General features: G+C 38.9%; 1 protein-coding gene across 1 annotated transcript; it reads left to right on the top strand.

The window, feature by feature from the left end:
- The first annotated feature begins 661 nt into the window (after nucleotides 1–661).
- LOC103336107 (TMV resistance protein N) lies at nucleotides 662–7,868 on the top strand. Its single transcript, XM_089054512.1, is given in 7 exon segments — nucleotides 662–1,900; nucleotides 1,994–2,024; nucleotides 2,026–2,599; nucleotides 2,602–3,086; nucleotides 4,364–4,639; nucleotides 4,768–5,802; nucleotides 5,909–7,868. Coding segments are annotated over 7 exon segments (3,477 nt in total). The 5' UTR covers nucleotides 662–1,391; the 3' UTR covers nucleotides 6,476–7,868.
- The last annotated feature ends 14,332 nt before the right edge of the window (nucleotides 7,869–22,200 follow it).

Here is a 22,200-nt window from a genome sequence, read left to right as displayed (position 1 = left end):
TCAAGTCTTCCTTTGGTATTCTTCCACGCTGCTTCATTTTCTTTTCCCCTATTTTGTCTTTTTGTGTGGGGAGATTGGTTTGGAATTGCATATAAACAATTTTTTTTTTCTTGACAATTTATTATTTTATGACTTTTGCTACGAGGATTCTTGGCAAAATGGGCTCTTCATGGAAAGATCCATTTCCTTTTACTTTATTTGAAATGTGTCCAAACAACTTTCAAATAAGTATGTATATACGTATACAGAAATATGTCAAGAGTAACTCGTTTTACGGAAAGAGCCAAACGATATTCTTTTACTTGTCTTTGATTCAAGAGTGGGGTTCAATATTTAATCATTCATTGTTGGTTTAATTTATTTAGATCAAAGCTACTATCTAAACTAAATTTCTAGCTTCATTCATTCTCAGTAGTTTTGATGGTTTGATCAATCAATTTAAATTTTATCTCTTTAGGACATGTTCAATTTAACCGTTAAACTTGACCAAAGAAAATTATGCAACCACTCAAATAATTGACACGACAGTAAAATAAAATAAAAAGCAAACGAAATTTTCCGAAAATGAAATGCCCTCCTTCCTCTTCAAAATAAATCACTCATTGACCGAAGACTTGGACTTTCATTGGAGACGTTGGACTTGGAGATAGCTGACAAGAGAAAACGTGTGCTCCCCACTACACAGTTTTGCAAAACTCTCTCTCTCTCTCTCTCTCTCTCTCTGACTGTTAGGTTTGCTTTTGTTCCTGGTTTTTTGGCTGATCTTGAGAAGTTGTGTTTATTGTGAACTTCTGGTTGGTTTGCTGGTCGTGTGGTTGTTGTCTTACAAATTCTCTGGCTCTGTAATTTTTTCGGTGTTCAGGTAACACTAAGCTAAACTTGTTGGCCTGCTTCGACTACATTTCCATATCTGTTTTGTTCAGGTAACGTTGACTAAAGCATATGCAATTTTTAGTTCACTTGTGTAGTCATGAGGCTTATATTTTTGTTTTAAATGTTGAAATTCGTATTTTTGTTCCTTCTAATGTTTATATGTTGAATTCCTCTGTTTCTCTCTGTTGAAGTGGATAAAAAAAAAACCCCCAAAAGATAACAACATAACATGTTCGACTATCGACATTTTCCTCAACGTGTATAATATGATTTCCCTGCTTGTCTGACTTTTTGTTTCCTTTTCTTTGCTCTAAAACTTGTTTCCTCAACTCCATATTTTTCCTCTGGCTTACTAAAGTTTCATTTACCCAAAAAAACTGCTCTAAATTTTAATCCTTTTCTTTATGCAACCCATTTATCATCATCTTCTATTTATTAGTTGAGTGTTTGGATTTTAAAGATTTAATTAGCGAAAGGCTTATATTCGTTGAGTGTTTATAACAGCAGCAGATTGCTAAATGGCATTGAGCACCCAAAGAGACTCTGCCTTTCTTCCTTCACCTCATCAGTCTGCTCCTCAACCAAACCACGATGTGTTTTTGAGTTTCAGGGGTGAGGACACTCGACTTAGCTTTGTATCCCATTTATACCACGAATTGCAGCTCAGGGGCATTAAAACATTCAAGGACGATCCTAAGCTTGAAAGAGGGACACCTATTTCTTCAGAGCTCTGCAATGTAATCGAAGAATCAAGGCTTGCAATCGTTGTTCTCTCGCCAAATTATGCATCTTCTTCCTGGTGCTTGGATGAACTTACAAAGATTCTCCAATGCATGAAATCCGTAGGCACAATTCTGCCAGTGTTTTATAATGTGGATCCCTCCGATGTGAAAAAACAAAGCGGCAGTTTTGCGGACGCCTTCGCTGAGCATGAGAAAAGGTTTAGGGAAGACATCGATAAGGTAAAGCGCTGGAGAGATGCTTTAACAGAAGTAGCCAATTTATCTGGGATAGATTCGAAGAATGAGTAAGCATGAATGAACAACTTCTCTATATGTCTTAACAAAACCCATGACGTATATTTTAGACTTCATGATCCTTTTACTTTTCCTCCTTGTAGGTGTGAAAGAAAGCTTATTGAAAAGATTGTTGCAATGGGTGTGGAGTAAAATGCATCGCACATTCAAATTGTTAGATTCCGCAGAGTTAGTGGGAAGTAAGTTTATACTTGAGCACATAGATTGGCTATTAGCTCCTACGGATGATGTTCGCTTTATAGGGATATGGGGAATGGGAGGCATTGGCAAGACGACCATTGCTAAGCTAGTTTATGAGAGCATTTCTATTCATTTTGAAGTTAGCTGCTTTCTTTCTAATGTTAGAGAGGTTTCCGAACATGGGAATCTTGTTAATCTACAAAGACAGCTTCTTTTCCCGATCTTGAAGGAACAAATTACTCAAGTTTGGGATGAACAGTGGGGGACCTATTTCATTAAGAATTGTTTATCTAACAAAAAGGTTCTTCTTATTGTTGATGACGTGAATGAATCAAGCCAACTAGAAAAAATTGCTGGAAAAAAGGATTGGTTTGGTAAGGGGAGTATAATCATAATTACAACTAGAGATGAACGGTTGCTAGTCAAGCATGATACGCAGGTATCATATAAGGTAGAGGGATTAGGTGATGATGATGCTCTTGAGCTCTTTAGTCGGAATGCATTTAAAAAAAAGAGCCTGAGGAAGGTTTCTTGGAATTGTCCAAGGGTTTTGCAAATTATGCCAGAGGCCTTCCACTAGCTCTTAAACTTTTGGGATGCTTAGTGTATAAAAGAGATCAAGATGAATGGAAAAGTGAATTGGATAAGCTGCGGAAAATTCCTAAGTCAGAAATTATTGATTTGCTCAAAATAAGTTATGATGGACTAGATGAGATGAACAAGGATATATTTCTTGATGTTGCATTTTTCCATAAGGGGAAGGACAAGAAGGAAGTAATTGAAATACTAGACAGTTGTGGCCTATGTGGTTGTGTTGGGATAAATGATCTCATTCAGAAGTCACTCTTAATTATATCAAATAGGAATGTTGAGATGCATGATTTGATACAAGAAATGGCATTGGAAATTGTTCGTCGAGAGTGTCCTGACGAGCCTGGTAGACGAAGTCGATTGTGCAATCATGATGATATCTCTCATGTATTCATAAACAATACGGTAAGAATTTATATAAAAGATACTAAGTTTTGGAAGATTTATGAATTGTCTTTAACACAGTATTAGACTTAATAAATGATATCTTTGATGTATTCATAAACAATAGGGCTAAAGGTTGATTTGTCCCCTGAACTTGTACCTAACTTTCAATTTTCCCATAATCTTTTTCTTTTTATTGAAGAAAATTGTTATATTTTTAGCCAATTTCCCCCCTGACATTAATTTTCCTCACATTCTATCCAATTTACCTTTGAAAATATCATGTGCCAAGCATGTGAGGCTATATAAGGGCAATTTGGTTATTTTTGCACCTTAACAATAATTAAAATTTTGAGAACAAAATTAAAGCAAAAAATAAAAAATTATAATAATTAAAAACCCTTCAGCCACCTCTTTCCCCTTTCCCCACTACTGTTACCCCCACCCCTCAGCCATCTCCATCCCTTTGCCCTTGCCCTTCCCTTTACCTCCCCTTTCCTGCACCTATCCTTCCTCCCAGAACTTCTCAACACCCCAAACTGAGACCACCCTCCCAGCCACCTCTTCCTCATTGTTACCCCCACCACCAAAATCAAACCCCCAACTTGTAATTAAACTCAATACAAAGCATACCAAACCAGAAATCACAACATAGATTCAGAAAAATACAAGCATTCCATAACCCACAAGCACAACATCTCTGTTTATCTCTCTCTCTCTCTCTCTCTCTCTCTCTCTCTCTCGGGCATATCGGGTGGGGGTTGTTGGTTGAGTAGCATGACAGATATTACACGGCTTGGGTGTTGGGTGGACTAAGGAATTCAAGGGGTTAAGGTGGTTTTTTGGGAGAAAAGGGGTGCTGGAGTTGGGAGACTATGGTGGGGTAGCTAGGGGATGATGGTGGGGGAGGCTAGGGATTGTGGGAGCAAGATGGGGCTGGGAAATGTTTTTGTTTCGTTTTTTATTTATTTATTGTTTTATAACATTTTTTATATTTATTTAAGTCTTGCATGTGACCATTCTTAACACTAATTGGATGAAATGTGAGTGAATCTAACAGTAGGGGGAAAATTGACTAAAAAAATAATTGAGGTCCTTAATTTTCTATATAAAAAAAAAGAATATGAGGTAAATTGAAATTTATATATAAGTTTAGGGGGCAAATCAAGAATTAACCCTAAACAATATGATAAGAAGTTATATAAAGATAATTTTGGAAGATATATGATTTCTCTTTAACACATTATTATTAGACTTAAATGTGGAATTAACTTTTCTTTTACTATTCTTAATTACAGGCAACAGACAAAATTAAAGGCATTAGATTACACATGGCGACACTTGAAAAGGCATATTGGAATTGTGAAGCCCTTTCTAAGATGCTCAACCTGAAATTTCTTGAATTTGATAATGTGATGATTTCTTCAAGCCCCAAAATTCTTCCTAATTCCTTAAGAAGAATCAAATGGAGTCGGTATCCTTTCAAATTTCTCCCATCAGGTTTTCAACCGAATTTCCTAATTGCACTTGAGATGCGTCATAGCAAACTTGTTCGGTTTTGGGATGGAAGAAAGGTAAGAGTAGGGACCATATGCCATTCTAGAAATTAGTTTTTTATTTATTATAAATAAATATTTTGTTTAAAATAAATAAAATAAATCTGAGCTAATTATCTATTCTACCATTGTTGTGAATTGTACAGGACTTGCCCAACTTGAAAATAATGGACCTTTTTGGCTCTGAAAACTTGACCACAACCCCAGATTTCTCTGGTATTCCGAATCTTCAGGTGTTGTGTTTTCGATTATGTAAGAATTTGGTTGAGATTCACCCGTCACTTGCAGATCTCAAATGTCTTAAAGGGTTGCATCTTGATTTGTCCTCAAAATTGAAAAAGATTCCAGAATTTTCAGGGCAAATGAAAAATGTGGTATTGCTTAGTTTAAGTAAGACGTCCATTGAGAAATTACCTTCATCAATAGGATGTCTGGTTGGCCTTACTAGTCTGTTTTTAGAGGATTGCAAAAATCTCGCGAGTCTTCCGAATGAAATTTGTAATTTGAAGTTTCTTAAAGGACTGAATGTGGATGGATGCTCAAAAATTGACGAACTCCCAGAGAACATGGGGGAGATGGAGTCTCTTAGAGAGCTTCAATTGTGTGGAACTTCTATAAGACAGCTGCCACACTCCGTTTATAGTTTGAAAAAACTTTACTGTCTATCCTTATGTGGAAGTGGATCACAGCCTAATAAATCAAGGTTTTGGTGGGGCCTTACCCGCTTATATCAAAGAAATGCTATTGTGTTGGGTTCACTTGATGGTTTATGCTCTTTGGGGAAATTGGATCTGAGTGATTGTGGACTTTGTGAAGGGGATCTTCCCAATGATATTGGCTGCTTGTCCTATTTAGAAGAATTAAAACTTAGTGGAAACAATTTTGTTAGCCTTCCTACAAGCATTGGATGTCTTTCTAAGCTTAAGTTATTTTGGGTGAATGGGTGCCAAAAGCTTCAACACTTGCCAGATCTTTCTAAGCTTATCTCATTAGTGGATATAGACATAACCGATTGCACTTCCTTAAAAACGTTACCACACCTTTCGTCAAATTGCTCATTAGTGGATATAAACAACAAAATACATTTTCGTGGTTTTATTAGTTGTGCCAATTGCTTTGTATTGGTGGACAATGAAGGCTGTGATAGTATACTACTGAAAATGCTACAGCGATACCTTCAGGTTCTCTCTCTCTCTCTCTCTCTCTCTCTCTCTCTCTCTCTCGTTGTTTGCTATAATATTAATTACAACTTACTAACCTCATATATATCTGTGTACATGGTTACAGCTAATCCCTAGGCCTTATTTCCAATACCAATTCGAAATTGTAACTCCTGGAAGTAAAATTCCAGAGTGGTTCAGTAATCAAAGTTTGGGAGATTCCCTAACTGTGGAGCTACCTCTGGATTCATGTACCACGTGGATGGGAATTGCTTTATGTGCTGTGTTTGAAGTTCAGGATGATCTTTCTGAATTTCATTATTTTAAACTTAGCTTTTCCCAACAAGGAATGCGGCCATTTGGATTTTCAAGATATTTTAAAATAGGTGATGTTGTGTCAGATCACATTTGGGTAATTTATGTATCTCGTGAACAATTTGAGACGAAATGCGGTCTGAGAAAGGTTTTGTTAACAGCTGCTATACGGTGGCTATACAAAAAATATGGCACGTGTGTGACGAAGTTTGGGTTTCGTTTGGTGCACGAGCAAGATGTGGAACAACTCAACCAGATCATGATGAACAAATCCATCATCAAGAGCACTACTACTTGTCCTACCAAATCAGCTGATGCACAAGGTCAACAATGCCACGATGACGAGGAGGCTAGTGGAAGTGGTAGCTCTCACCAATAATCTCTCTTCTGCAATCCTATGCTCTTTCCGAAGAGGCAGACCAAGATGAATTAAATGATGATGATGATGATGATGATTTGCTCCTTAGGTCTTGCCCCCTCTTATTTTTTGCTATTGTTGAAAAGTTTAATAAAAACTGTTATTTGTAAAAGAGGAGCTAAATTTTTGCTAACTTCATTAGAATTGATATTTGCCACCTCCTCAAATATCTGCACCTCAAACTTTTGCTCTCACAATTGATATTGTTAGTAAGTCACCTCCATCTATCTCCCTGCATTTTCTTTTCTTGCCATACATTTATCATTAGATTCATCACTTATTGTTTCTTTGATGATAATTCCTCTCCTCTCCTCTCTCTCTCTCTCTCTCTCTCTCTCTCTCTCTCTCTCTCTCTCATGTACTTTTTGTCATCTTGGTCGATAACATCATCTGGATATTATATGCATCTGAAAAAGAACATTTCTTTGTTAACTACTGCAGAGCATTAATTAACTCATGGTACTGCATTTGAGCAAAGTATCTATTAACATACTGCAAATCTTGAGGTAGTTACATTCAGCAATCAATTATAGGTCTTCCATTTTGTTTTGTTTTGTTTCATTTTGATATTAGGTAGGAGAAGAGAACAATTCTCTTGCTACATTTTTTGTTTCCATTGCAAAAGTACATATATGCAGGATGTACGATGCAAATATAAACAGGACATACTGTAACTTTTTTTTTTGTTTCTGCATTCAAGTACAAAATAACGAGACTACTGTTGAAGCCAGCCAATTGTATCCTATAGTCAACTGAAATTTGGGGGCCTGATGCCATGGCCGGTACTGGGCACATTGCTAATATGCAACTTGAACTTATCGAAAGTAGTCGTGTGCATATTGGCTAGGTTCGCATGAAATTTGCACCTCAAGTTCACCTACCTAGTTCCTATTGACACAACTTATGTGACTATTTAAACTGCTCTGTTCTGTTTTGTGCAGGATGGAATAAGCCAACAAGAATTCTAAATCAGACGCGTAAACATTTGCATTGAATCGATTTAAAACCGACCAATTGTGTTGGCGGAACTCCTCCCCTGCCTGCTTCATTGATCATCTTTTTGATAGTTTGTGCAATCTCTTTCAATTACGCAGCTTCTCTTATTTAGCATCTCTCAGTTTTAAATTCTTCAACATACTGGAGTTCTAAGAGGTTCATTAACATCAGAATATGTTGAACAGAATTTAGGATAGCTAGTTCTATTTTTAATAAAACTACAGTAACTTTTTATTTGGAGATTGTTGATGTATGAATGAGGTGTCAGTCTAGTCAGAATGTACTCACATTTCCACAAAAAACAGAGGATATAGTCTTTATATTAATATTCACACAGTAATCTGTCTTGATAACAACATTTTCACGCGAGGGAAATCATTTGAGATTGAGAGGCAATAATTTTGTAGCTATTGTTTTCCTTTTATTTTTATTTTGAGACATTTTGGAGCTATAATTAGATTGACATTAATTACTACATAGGTTCTAAAAATTAAGATGTATTGTAAGCTATAGATATGTTCAAACAAACAGAGCCGAACAAACATCCAAGGGCCATCAAGTAGAAGCTCAAGATATAGCAACCGAAGGCCGAATGGCACCAAATAATGCCCACGTGACTCCAAAATTCATGGGCTGTCTATTGCCGCTTCTGCCCCCTCTATTAATCATTTATTTTTTGTCGATGATAGTCTGTTGTTTGTGATGCTGATGTTGTAGAAATTGTAGAATTGCAAAGCTTATTTGGTATTTATGAAGTTGCTTCTGGACAACAAATCAATCAAGACAAATTTGCAGTATGTTTTAGTCCCTCCACTCCAGTTGAGGTCCAATTTCAAATTTAGGCTACGCTGGGGGCTCCTATTGTCCCTTGTCATGAGAGGTATTTGGGGCTTCCTACCATGGTTGGGAAAGATAAGCGCAAAACTTTTCAAGTGTTAGAAGATAGTGTCTAAAGTTCATGGTTGGGAAAGTAGACTGTTGTCAAAAGCAGGGAAGGAAGTCTTACTAAAGGCTATTTGTCAAGCTATTCCCTCATATCCTGTGAATGTTTTTTGTTTGCCTATCACACTGTGTAAGGAACTTGAAAGTATTATGTCTTGATTTTGGTGGTCCAAAGATATAGGAAAATGAATTCATTGGAAAACTTGAAAGATTTGTGTAAACTAAAAAGTGATCGGGGTTTGAGTTTTAGGGAGTTGGTAAGTTTTAATAAGGCGTTGCTTTGTAAACAAGGTTGGCCATTGTTAGAATTCCCGAATTCTTTGTAGAGTCAACATGCTTAAGGCTGTTACTGCTAAAATATGAATATGGTTTGAATACTTTGGATTAGGTTTTATTCTTCTCTATAAGGAGGTATATAAGGAGTTTACATGAGTACTTTACAAGAAAATAAAATTCAGTAATCAATTAGGATAGTATCTCCTCATTATACAATGATTTGTCAACTATATAGAATAGGAAAGTAAATCCCTTAATTAATCAAGGAAATAAATCTCCTTGATTAATTAGGAGACTCAAGTCAACACTCCTCCTCAAGTTGGTGCATATATGTCACCAATGCCCAACTTGGTAAGTGAGTCATGAAATACTCTACAACAAATAAATTTTGTTAAGATATCTGCCAGTTAATCTTCTGATTTTACGAAAGGTAGGCGAATGATCTTCTTCTCAATTTTTTCTTTGATAAAATGTCTATCCACCTCAACATGTTTGGTTCGATCATGTTGAACTGGATTATGGGCAATATCGATAGCTGACTTGTTGTCACAATGCAACTCAATTGGCTTTTCTGGCTTGAAGCCCAATTACATCAAGAGTCTTCGATCCGTAATAATTCACAAACTCTGTGAGTCATTCCTCGATACTCTGTTCTGCACTAGACCGAGAAACCACATTTTGCTTTTTACTCTGCCAAGTGACTAGGTTACCTCCCACGAATGTAAAGTAACCAGAAGTAGAGCATCTATCTGTAATGGAACCAGCCCATTCAGCATCTGTATATCCAACAACTTCAAGATCTCCATTTTCTGAGAACATTAATCCTTTCCCAGGGGTTGACTTTAAGTATCTTAAGATCCGATCAACTGCATTCCTATGAGAAACACTAGGCGAATGCATAAACTGACTAACCACACTCACATCATATGCAATATCTAGGTCTTGTGTGTGCCACGTATATCAACCTTCCAACAAGGCGTTGGTACTGTTCCTTATTGGTTGGTTCTTGGTCCATGTCTTCACACAATTTGTGATTCATCTCAATGAGTGTGTCAGCAGGCTAACATCCAAGCATTCCTGTTTCAGTGAGTAGATCCATTACATACTTCCTTTAAGACAGAAATATACGATTTTGACCTTGCTACTTCGATTCTGAGAAAGTACTTGGATCACCTAAATCATTCATCTCAAATTCCTGAGACAAATACTTTTGCAACTTCAATTGCTCTTCTGCGTCGTTTCCAGTCATGATTATGTCATCTACATAAACAATCAATGCAGTAAGTGTTCCTTCATCACGCTTCAAGAATAGGGTGTGATCTGAATTACTTTGTGTATATCCAAAAAATTTCATAGATTTAGTAAATCTGCCAAACCATGCCCTGGGAGATTGTTTTAACCCATATAATGACTTTCTAAGCTTGCAAACTTGATTTTTCTTGTCAGGAGCTGAATTACATCTTGGGGGTAAGTCCATATATACTTCTTCTTCCAAGTCTCCAATGTAAGAATGTATTTTTGACATCAAACTGATGTAGTGGCCAATAGAGATTTGCTGCTAGAGACAATAGGACTCTAATAATGTTAATCTTGGCTACTGGGCAAAGGTCTCCTCGTAGTCTATCTCATATCTCTGTGTGTACCCCTTCAACACTAGTCTAACTTTATATCTTTCAATGGATCCATCTTCTTTGAGTTTCACAGTATAAATCTACCTGCATCCTACTGTCTTCTTTCCATGAGGTAAGGGCACGAGCTCCCATGTGACATTTTTTTGGAGAGCTCGCATTTCTTTATTCATAGCTTCTTTCCATTTTGGGTCTTCTAGTGCTTCAGTTACACTATTAGGGACAAATATGTCAGCCAACTACTTCACATAATGCACACGTGACTTTGATAATCTGCTGAGAGATGTATAGTTATTGATGAGATATTTCCCTTTGGCTTTAAGATCTGCTTCATATTGTACTCAAGGTTTGCCACGGTTCTTCCTTTCTAGAAGTTGATATGTAGGCTTTGTGTCTTCTGAAATCAAATTATCATGGGATATTTCATTAGTGTTATCAGTTTCAGAAAAAATGTTACCTGAATGACTTCCTCAGCAGGTGATTGGTGCGGTACTAGAGCTTGAAGTGGGCAAAATCTCGTAAAATAGTTCAATTTCCTTATCCTAATTTTGACATGGAGACAAGCGATCGTTTTCCTCTGGTGAGGTCATTGTTTGTTGGCGACACTGTCGTTTTAAGCGGAGTTCTCTGTAGTTGAAGAACTAATGGGGCAGCGGTTGCTTTTCACTTTGGCGCGGTTATTTTGATGTAGAGTGGCGTCCTAGGGAAAAAATTGAGAATTGGAGCAGTGGTGGATTCTCAATTCTCCTCCTGAGCTGTTGAAAATTATAAGTCATGTCCTGAAACACAACATCTATGGAGGTAAAGACCTTCTGACTAGGAGGATTATAACACCTGTATCCTTTCTGATGAGGTGCAAAGCCAATGAAAACACACTTTTCGGCTTTGGGATCCAATTTGCTTCTTTGGTGATCATGCAAGGGGACAAATACAACACAGCCAAAAATCATGGGTTCCAGGTTTAGGGTGGGAGGTGTTTGGATATGATGGTGAAGTGTTTGAAGTGGTGTTTGGAAATTTAGGATACTAGAGGGAATCCGATTGATAAGGTATCTTTGCGAGGCATTGCCGCCCCAAAAAGATCGTGGCATATTGGCACCAAAGAAAGAGGCAGACGACTTTCAATAAGTGTCTATTCTTTCTTTCAACCACCCCATTCTGTTGGGGAGTGTAAGGGCATGAGCGTTGATGTATGATGCTATGATCTTGTAAGAACGGGTTAAGATCATGGTTGAGAAATTCTCCACCATTGTCAGAACAAAGAACTTGAATTCTGGCATGAAACCGAGTCTCCACCATTTGATAAAGCTGTTGAAACACAGGAATTGACTTCCCCTTTAGTTTTGAGAAGGAAACCCAAGTTATGCGTGTGCAATCATCTATAAACGTGACAAAGCATCGCGCCCCTGCCGAAGTGGCAATTTTAACTGGTCCCCAAACATCAGAAGGAATAAGCGAAAACAGAACCAAACACTTATTTGAACTTAATGGGAACGGGACGTGATGGCTCTTAGCCAATTCACACGTATCACACTGGAAGCTTGAAACATCAAGATTGAAAAATAATGATGGAAACAACTTCTTAATATAACCGAACGAGGCATGCCCAAGATGTTTATGCCATAACCAAATTTTGTCTCTCTTTCCCTCAGAACGAGTTCCACTAGTTGTGAAAGCTTGACCAACCTTGACCTTACTATCCGGTGCCCAATCCAAGTAGTATAGTTTGGCCCGTCGAGTACCACAACCAATTGTCTTTCCTGTGAGGATATCCTGAAAAACATAATAATTCAGCCAAAATCTTACAGTACACCCCAAAGTAGTAGTTGTGCAACCAATAACAAGTTGTGGTCCAAAGATGGAACAAGTAATACAGAATCTAGATGTAGGGAAGTATAGAGATATAGAGAGCTCTCCCTAACCACAGGGGGAGGGTACCATTAGCATTAGACACCATACCAACGAAGTGGATGATTTGCGCCTAATAAGTTGGCCAAGATAAAATGTTATGTGATTCGTAGCACCCAAGTTGATAATCCATGCGGATTTTTGAGAGGACGAATGAAAAGTAGAACCTTTGGTGGTGGCGATAGAAGCATGAGTCTGGGTAGCGGGTCGCAGGATTGACCGCATGCTTCGTGAGTCTGCAATAAGGAGGAGAATCGTAGGGGTTCCTAACATCGCAGCGGAAGTAAGATGTGATATGAGAATGTGAGGAATTGTGATTGGAGGAATTTGATTTGAGGAATTTGATGTATGAATTTTAGGTAGGAATTGGATTTAAGAGGTATGTGTATAAGATTTGAGGGTACGTGTTTAGGGATTTTGATAAGGGAATTTGAGGACTTTAGATTTGAGGGATTTGGATTTGGGGAAAAATATGAGGAATTTGATTTAGGGTTTTGGATTTGAATATGAGAAATTTGAGATAAGGGTTTAGAGACACCTATGATCAATTGCTCTGATACCATACTAAAATATGAATATGGTTTGAATAATTTGGGTTAGGTTTTATTCTTCTTCATAATGAGATATATATAGGAGTTTACATAAGTACTTTACAAGGAAATAGATACAGTAACCAATTAGGATAGTATCTCATAATTATACAATGATTTGTCAACTATATAGAATAGGAAAGTAAATCCCTTAATTAATCAAGGAAATAAATCTCTCTGATTAATTAGGAGACTCACGTCAACAGTTACTATCCTAATCATAAGTTCTTAGAGGCTGATATGGGTTATATTCCCTCGTTCACTTGGCAATCAATTTTTTGGGATCGAGAACTTTTAGAGCATGGATTGAGATGGCGCATTAGGTGATGGCAGGCTGGTTCATATTTATGGTCAGCCTTGGATCTCGTATGCTCGATACTTTACAGTTCAATCTATTCCTAAGCTTTCTATTAATTCTTGTGTTAGTGAATTGATATCGGCTAGTGGTGCTTGGGATGTTCCAAAAATTTACGGTACTTTTAATTTTCTGGAGGCTAAGATGATTCTCTCTATTCCGTTGTTATCTCAAAATTCAAATCGTCGTCTCTAGCATTTTACTACAAATGGCCGGTACACTGTAATGAGCGGCTATTGGGCGGCTTTGAAGTATCATCGGTTGGCAACCAATGTTGATGTCTCTGGGTCAACTTCGTCTTCCTCATATAGACTCTGGAAACATCTTTGGAAGCTGAAGGTCCCTCCAAAAATTGAGCATTTTCATTGGTGTGTGGTACATAATATAGATGGACCTGGGTGTTTTCGATGTCAGGTAGTCTATGAATTGAAAATATTCTACATACCATTATTATTATGGAGTTTGTCGACAAGTTTGGGAGGGTTTGGATTTTCCTGATGCCTTCCTTAATCTTTGATGTCTTAATCCTGGAATTTGGTTAGATGCTACATGGAATATCCTTTCTAAGGAGTAGCTGTCATTATTTGCTTTTAGTGCCTGGCTATTAGGGAATGAAAGAAATCGGATTCTTCTGGGTTAAGAATCGATACCACCAACGATTATGATTTCTTATGCCAAGAACTATGATGATGAGTTTAAACAATCTATGCCTTTGAATCATAGGAGACCTTCTTTGCCGACTAGTGTATCTCGGTGGACACCCCCACTAACTTGTTATTTCTAACTTAATGTGGATCATGTAATTGATCTACGAGATGGGCACAAGGGTGTTGGCGTGCTTGTTCGTGACTCGAGTGGCTCCTTAGTTGGGGCTGTCACCATGCGTGTCCCTAACATGGTCCCTGTCTTGGCCACAGAGCTCTATGCGATCAAGGTTGGCTTGTCCTTTGTTCTTGATGCTAGTTTGGTTATGTTAATTGTTGAATCGGATTTCTTGCAAGCAGTTGAGTTTGTTAATTCATATGAGGATTGTTTTGCTCTTAAAGGTATGTTTGTGGATGAGATTCACTGGATTCTTAAGACGTCTTCCAATGTTATTATCCAACATGTTTCTTGGAAAGCTAACGGTGTCGCTCATCAAGTGGCTCAGTATAGTCTTCAAAACCCAGGGCTATCCTTCTGGATGGAGGTGGGCTCTCCGTGGCTTATGGATTGTCTTAAGTCTAATAATTCTGTGTTGAATGTTCCTTAGTGATTGATGTAACGGCATGTGTGATACTCTTTCTTACCCCAGAGTTTTATCCTTGGTGGTTTTCTTTGGGAAGGTTTTAACAAGGCCACCCTATTGCATGCCGAATCTATTGTATTTGGTTGATTGATTAATGAAATGATTTTTCTCCCTACAAAAAAACAAAAATTTTAGGGTTAAATACCTTTCTGGTCACTATGTTTTATATGAAAATTCAATTTGGTCATTGAGAAAAAAAATTAGCCAATTATCTTTATGTTGAGGCCCAAAAAAATCCACGGTTCAGCTCAAAGGAATTCTCGCCCCAGTGCAATGCCTTATTAAGAAAAGACCCGATTTGGAGCATGTGAAAGTTCGTCATTCACGCTCGCACAAGTCATGACCCACGTGCCATGCCAAATAAATATACAATCTGTCATGCTAAGAGGTGAAATAAGCACTGGCTCATGCCCAAGCTAATTATCCCGGCATGCGTCATATCCCTCTTCAAAGCAACAAAATTCAAGCACAAGCGACATGCAATGCCAAGTGAAAAATCATTATTATTACACCTAGTCATGCTACAAGCTTAACTGGGCCCAAGCCACGCAAATGCCTGGGCTTGCTTGAGTGGTTTGTGGTATGGATGGTGTATGGGCCTTTTCTTCAGCGGTGTTAATGGGCTGGGCTATCGTAAAGGCGATTGATGAAATTGTCCCCCTTTATTTGAGTTCGAAAATCAAGCCCCAAAATGCTTGAAAAGGCGTAGAGCCTTAGGAAGCATCTTGGTTACTACATTCACCTGTTTTGTGATTTCTCTGATATGGAAGGGCAAAGTTCCCCCTTGCCTTGAAAACCATTGACTGGTCAACAAGTCAGCTTTCTTTGGTGTATGAGCGTGCCATTGTTAGCAATGAAGATCCTAGCAGACTTATTCTAGAGTAGATAACTTGTGCCTCAAGTCACTGATTTTTATAAACAAACGATTGTGAATTTGGGTGAGGAATATCTCCCAAGTAAGTTCTTTTCTTGCCTCAGGTGGTTAGGACTTTAACAATTTATCTCAGTAAAAAGAGGTTGTTCGGCGAATGATTGATGGAATTTAAGTCTTAGGCATAACGCCTTTTACAAAACTATAAAAATAAATACCCACGCTAGAAAGATAAAAAGACAATTTGGAACTCCATTTGGTCTAGATGGGAGGCTCGATCCGGGACTGAACTATTAACAACTTCAAGCTAAGCTTCAGCTGTAAATCGATACCAAAGGTCAATTTTGGCAGAGCTTTAATATACTTCAAGCTTTTGTGAGGCTTTTGAGTGGGCAGAACTACGGCTTCTTGATCTGAGAGGGCATAAGTGGTGTTCTTGAGGACTTGATGGGCTAGAGACTGCACTGTGAAATTTGTTGAGGTTTTCATGTTTGGGAAAAGCTCAAGCTCTACCTGTCTTGGTTTTTTCCTGAACCAAATTTGTAATGAGAGAAATCTCATTTTAAATAACTTATTTTTAAGTATGAACCTTGAGAATTCTGATCTAAAGCTGGTTTTTCACTTGGAATTCAAGTGAGCTTCTGGTTGGTTTTGAGTTGTTTGTTTGGTTGATGATTTGAATGTAGGATTTTTTGTCATCTGCCCTGTTCACTCCTTCTTGTATTTATAAGAAATGTTTTTTGGAGTAGGGTGATTCTTTTAATAATGGGCGGCAAATCCTTTCAAAGATCTGCAAAGAGATATAAGAGAGGGAAGGATTTAATTTAATTATGTCAGATAGGCTTTTATCAATCAATCTTTGAGATCATTTCCCTATTTTTTTTAAAAGAAGCCACTTTAACTTCCCCTTGTGATTTTTCAACCGTGATGGTTAGTTTGATTTCCCAGATGAACAACTCTCTTTCCTCCTGCTTATCTTCTTTTTGAAAATATGGCATGTGTATCTCTTGAAAGGATGGTGCCTCCTTGGAGTGAAATCAATATATTTGAATATATAAGAAGGATTTTGATCTTCTGGTGGCAGAAATTCAGAGAAATCCTTTTGCCACTGACCTGCTTTAATTAATTCTCAATCAACTCAGTTGAGTTTGTTGACTTTTCCATTTTGGTAGTCACGTGGGTTCTGAAAACGGGTCTTTTTCTTTTTCTTTTAATCATCTTGGGCCCATTCAGTTTGTGCAGCCCAAAGGTAGCTTTTTTCTTTTGGGGCCCAAATTTGCTTGCCACATTTTGATGAGTCTTGGTGGGCCTCTCTGGACTTTGGGCTTTGCCTTCGTTTTGCAAAAGCCCAAAGCTTGAGTCCTGTAGCTTTTATTTTGGGCTTTCTCCGTGTTGGTGGCGCGTTTAATTTAGGCCCAAACAATGCCCTAAGTCTGAATTGTTTTGGAGCTTTGAGACTTAAATGAATTGCCATTAAATTGGCGCGTGCGATTTCTTCCGTTATCCCGTCGCCACGTCTTCCCACCGAGCTAGAGTTCGTAGAAACTATTCGATTACTAGCTCTTTACTAGCTAGACATTTATCGATGACGCCTTGTCTTTTCTACATCCCACGTTTTGAGCTTCCTAAAAGAAATTCGAAACCCACTATTCCTGTTCATCCGAAAACCTAGTATTTCAGACCTTGCTCCTCTGAGCTTCTCTTTGAAACTCCATCCCTTCCTTGCTAGAAACTGCCTTTCCTGTCAACTTCTTTTGTTTCTTAACAAAACAAGCCTGAGAAATGTCTTCCCCAAAATCCGTGCTCAGTCTTCCTCTGCTTTGAGTTCCTCACGATTACATTACTGGGATTGGGATTGACAAACATGCGATAGAGGTTAGGAGCAAGCTCCATCCTTTTGCCCAGAAGAACTTAGACGAGAATGTCTTTCATCTGTTCGAGAATACCTTGGTGCTGGGCCTCACTGGTTTGGTCATGTTCCTCCCGAGATGGCGAATTGATGAAGAAGGATCTGAGGCTCCCTTATGTTTTGAGAGCATACGCTATGGCTTCTCATTCTGGGTTAGCAAGAATCTAAGCGGTCCTTCCGTCTAGCGAAGTAGCTTGATTGAAATGGGTAGACCGGATTGACAGCTTCTTCAAGATATGGACCTCATTAGAAGCGGGCTGGTATCTACGATGCCATACTTCCAAGCGATCATCAGAGATGAAAACACGCTTGCTGCGCCTTGTGTTTCTTTTGACTTCGCATAGGCCCCATGACTCCAACACATGGCTCAGTTTTTGTTAGGCCTTGGAAGACTGATGCTATTGGTGATTATCACGAGGAAGAACCAGCCATTCACCATCTCTCTAGCCCTCATCAACCGTCATTCTCAATTACGAGAAAATTCTGTTGAGAAGGACAAGGACCAACGACATGTTGTTCCTTATGTATTCAGTTTAGCTCTTATTATGCTTGAGTACGCATCCTTGCACAACCATACTAATGTTGGACTTGGGCCTACCAGCTTATCTATTCAAGAACACGCATCGCCATCTCCATTCTGGTGCATTTTGGATGATCAGTTTATTTCTCGAGGTACGGCTCGACCATTGATGTCGGCTGCCCGGCGTTCTATTGAAGAGTACGATGTTCTTCCACAAAGATCGGCTCGGTGGCAAGTGGTGATCGGAGAACCTATCCTTGGTTCGGCTGGATACCTCTTGTTTGACAAAGGAAGAAGCGGCGAATTTTGGAAGAAGTTTGAGTGTGACCCTCCCAAGAGACCTGCCCATAGAGGTGGGAAGCCTCCCAATTATCATCTGGGGCGAAGTATCACCCCAACTTTAGTGCAAGGGCTTGGTTGCCTGACTTATTCCTCAAATCCTATAGGAGCTGCAATCGGGCTTCTTCTTGAAGGACTGGATGACTGGAGGTGCATAAGAATGCCAAGGTGTGCAGTGAACAAGATAAACAATAGTGTAGGCGCCTATATCCGTCTTTGGGAACCTAATTCCTGCTTTTGCGATTTTGAAGCGCCTAGTGAAAGGCTCGATTTGAAGTCGCCTAGTGCATCTTTGGCGGTGCTTTTGATAATTCGGGCCGTTAAATGCAGGAGAGGAGACTCACAAGTTTATGGTGCGGACCATAAAGGACATTAATGCCCAAGTTCTAGAAGGTAGTGTCTCAATTATATGCATTACATTACATTTATTCTTTTCGTAATGGTGATATCTAACACTTTGTTATGTGCAATGATCCTTCTTTGACACGAATGTTGGTGGTCAATCTGCCAGCCGAGAAGTGTTTGTAAATTTTCTATCCTTCTTCCTTCTACCTTTTCTCTTGGATTGATTTCTAAAATTGTCATTTCTTGTGCGATTATACATATAGCTGGGGACTCGAGCTTCCTTCTAGAGAGGAAGAAGAAGAAGAAGAAGAAGATGAAGCGAGCAGACTCCGTTGAGGCCACTCCTTACATCGGAAGGAAAAGAAAGGAAACTGCTCAACTGCGACTTGGTGAATTTTGACAATTTTCTTTGTTCTGTTCTATTCGCTTATGTTCTAATAGGCCTATTTTCTTCTTATTCCAGCTGAAGGTCCTTCTCCTCCTCATTCTAAGTCAAAAAGGCTTAGAAAGAGGACGGTGGTGGAATATGTGGCCACAGAAGGAACTGCAGCAGCTCCCAACACCACTTACACGGATGAAGAGCCGAGAGAGGCTTTTGAGGCTGTGGAGCAAGAGAAGGAGTTGGAAGAGTTGGAAGAAGTAGGAGAGGGGCCTTAGGAGAAGGCCAAGATAATGGAAGAAGAGGTGAGTCTTGTTTTTCTAGTTGTATCGTTTCTGCTTTTTTATTCCTTCATCCGACTTGTCCATATGTTGGAGGAAATTCTCTGAGGTGATAGCAGAGTATTGTTGCTCGAAACAATAAGAAGATACAAGGCGGTGACTAGCTCAGCTGGCCTGCTTTGAGGATCGAGGCAAAACACTCTCTGCTCCATTGGGAGAGCAGGCGGGACAATCAGACGTAACACATGGACCAGGTGTGATGGTTCAGTGGAGCAAAGTGGATGCCTCTGCTCCGAAGTTATGGTAATTTTTCTTCCAATTCTGCTCACATTTTCTGCAATTCTATTATGTTTTGCTTCTTCAATCGCTATAGTCTTTCTAGGTAGAAGTGCCCATATCTGTTGGTGCCTGTCGTGGTGACTAGCCCTTGAAGCCCTAATTGTTGCTGTAAGTGTTCATTATATTTTTGAGTTTTTCTTTTCTGTTTACGCCTGGTTTTGACTTATGCTTCCTTTTGCATATGCCTATTCATTCCTTCCAGGTTCATTCGCCACGGCCTCCTTTCTGATCCAGAACTGGCGAGTTTGAAGCCACGGACTTAGATGCCCAACTAGATAGATTGGAGATGCTTAGCTTTCCTATAGATAAGGCAAAATCCAAGGCAGTGAAGGAGGCTATGGAGAGGCTAAAGATCTGGCAGTCTAATGAACTGGAGTTAGATGAGGATAAGGAAGCCATTAACCAGCTGATGAAGGATCTGACCTGCTGCACAGATAGAATGTTTGGCCTAGGCTTACTCCCCTTGTGGACATATGCTTGATTAATTGTAGAGTTTTTTCTTGGCCGTGAATAGTAGAAGTTGACAGGATGCATGTCTTGCAATGCTTGATTTTTGTTTTGAGAGAGAATTTGCTTGGCATGCTTATTGATTCACAAGATGAGAACTTTGTTTGTCCCAAACTTGGGTCATAAATTGCATATTTGCTTAAACTCCTTTTTTTGATTGAACTATATGCATCACGAGCGTATGCTTGTAACCGCATGATTAATACATAGGGTTAGAGGCTGTTGAAAGCTGGAGGAAATCACCATTTGTTTCCTTTTATGAGCTTAGAGCTTGAACATGGATAACTATTTATTTTTTTGGCTTTATAGGGATAGATATAAACATGTGTATGATGGGTCTGCAAGAATGCTGTGTAACTCATAGGGATTTTTCTTGTTTTTGTGAAAAAGGTTACTAGGAGGTAAGTGGTGTTCAGTTTGTAACACTTTCTTTGTAAAATGGTCTGCTGGAATGATTGATTGAGCATGGAATGGGAACCTTGCTTGTCATAAGGTCGAGTAATAGATTGCATGATGCTTCAAAAATTTTGTTGTTTATGCATTTCGCATGGCATGAGATAGCTTGGTTTGCTTGGCCTGTAAAGTTCATATGGCTTGCATGCTAGTGTGGAGATTTCTTGGCTTTTAACACAGAGATGCTTTGCCCTTTTGTAGCATATTCTTTGTTGGTAATTCTTGCAGGAATTCATGTAATAAGTCACAATGATTTCTATGATCAGTGGTGGCTTATTTCTCCTTGCACGATGGGTTGAAGCATGGACGACTACCTTCATAGCTTAGAAACACTTGCCAAAACTTGGTCATAGATACTGGGTAAACTTTGAAGGCTACTCTCATTTCCAGGTGCTGTATAGAGAAAATGCATGTTTCCGACTACCCTTACAGATCACTAAGGGCTGGCCAGAGTGGTTCGAACGCGAGTTAACGGACCCAACTACCAAAGATGTTTTGCGGATGATTAAAGGTCGCAAAGGAAACATAGTTTTTTTACCTTACAACAACGTGCTGGAAGTGCTTGAGCATGTGTCTTATTAGGACCTTGCGTGGACTTCCTGCTGGATACTTAAAAGAAGTTATAGCACATACTGTTTTTAGAGCACGAGCTGCTTTTAGCATGAAGATATATGCATGATCCCCTTAAGCAAGAGTTGTTAAGCCTTCAAGAACACGAATTGGAGAGCTAGTGCCGTAAGCTACGAGACCTTCTCCTTGACAAATGACCGATTGAGAATGGCCCTTGATGCATGGTGGAAACATTGAAAGGATCATCTCATGGCACTTCTTTTATTCTGTTTTAGTCATGCACCGTGATCTAGTTGAGGTACCCGATTCTCCTTCTTCGCACTGTAATATATATATATATCTTTTAATAGAAAAGGCATATCTTCCAGCATCATCTTTCTTTAACACTTGTCCTTATTTCACTTTGCAGGTTGCATTTCTTTGTTGTAGAGGCTAGCTGGCTCAGTGCGTAGTAGCTTTTCCTTTTGAAACTGCAGGGTGCATCGATTTTTAGCATAGTTGACTGCATTTGAGCTTGAGTTGTACCCCCTTTTTTTTGGAGAGCTTAAAGCTCATGTTGTTGGAAACTTGAAACAAAGCTTTGTTGCATACTTTCTGTTAGAACTTTTGATGTAGAATGCTTGAGATATTAAGCTTCGGCATGTTTTGTACACTTTGCTTGGTTGGAAAGAATGAAATGCATGAATTGTTGAGGTTTGGAATGCATTGAGATAATGATTTCCAGCTTATTATGTACACTTTGCTTGGTTGAAATGCATGAGTTGCTTGAGATTTTAACAGGTTGGGTTGTGGTAGGTGTAAGGTACATGCTGCCAATTTTTTTTACAGGATCACAAAAGTGTTTGCTCCATTGCCTCTGCATTTTGTTTTCGACTTCCACAAGGCCTTCCTTATGTGATCTGATTTTTTCTTTCACAGCACCCAAACACATACACTCTCTTCAAATATTGCAAGGGCTGGGATGATTTTCCTTCATAGCATGACCTTCCATTTTTATTTTATTTTTTGAGAGCATCTCACAAGTTGATGGATTAATACGGAGAAAAGCATGAAGATTGGGAGAATTCCTTCATGGCGTTCAAAGCCTTCTTTGATGGTCGTGCTAAGATCCTCTGATCTATCGATGAGCTTGCCAGATTCAATGGTTATGTGGAATTCCAAGGCGCCCTTATTATTGCGTTTCCTTTTGA

This window comes from Prunus mume, linkage group LG6 (assembly GCF_029339155.1).
Source record: "Prunus mume cultivar Tortuosa linkage group LG6, ASM2933915v1, whole genome shotgun sequence".
NCBI classification, from domain to species: domain Eukaryota; kingdom Viridiplantae; phylum Streptophyta; class Magnoliopsida; order Rosales; family Rosaceae; genus Prunus; species Prunus mume.
Note: the sequence above shows the minus strand (reverse complement) of the source record. Positions and strands in the feature narration are given on the sequence as shown.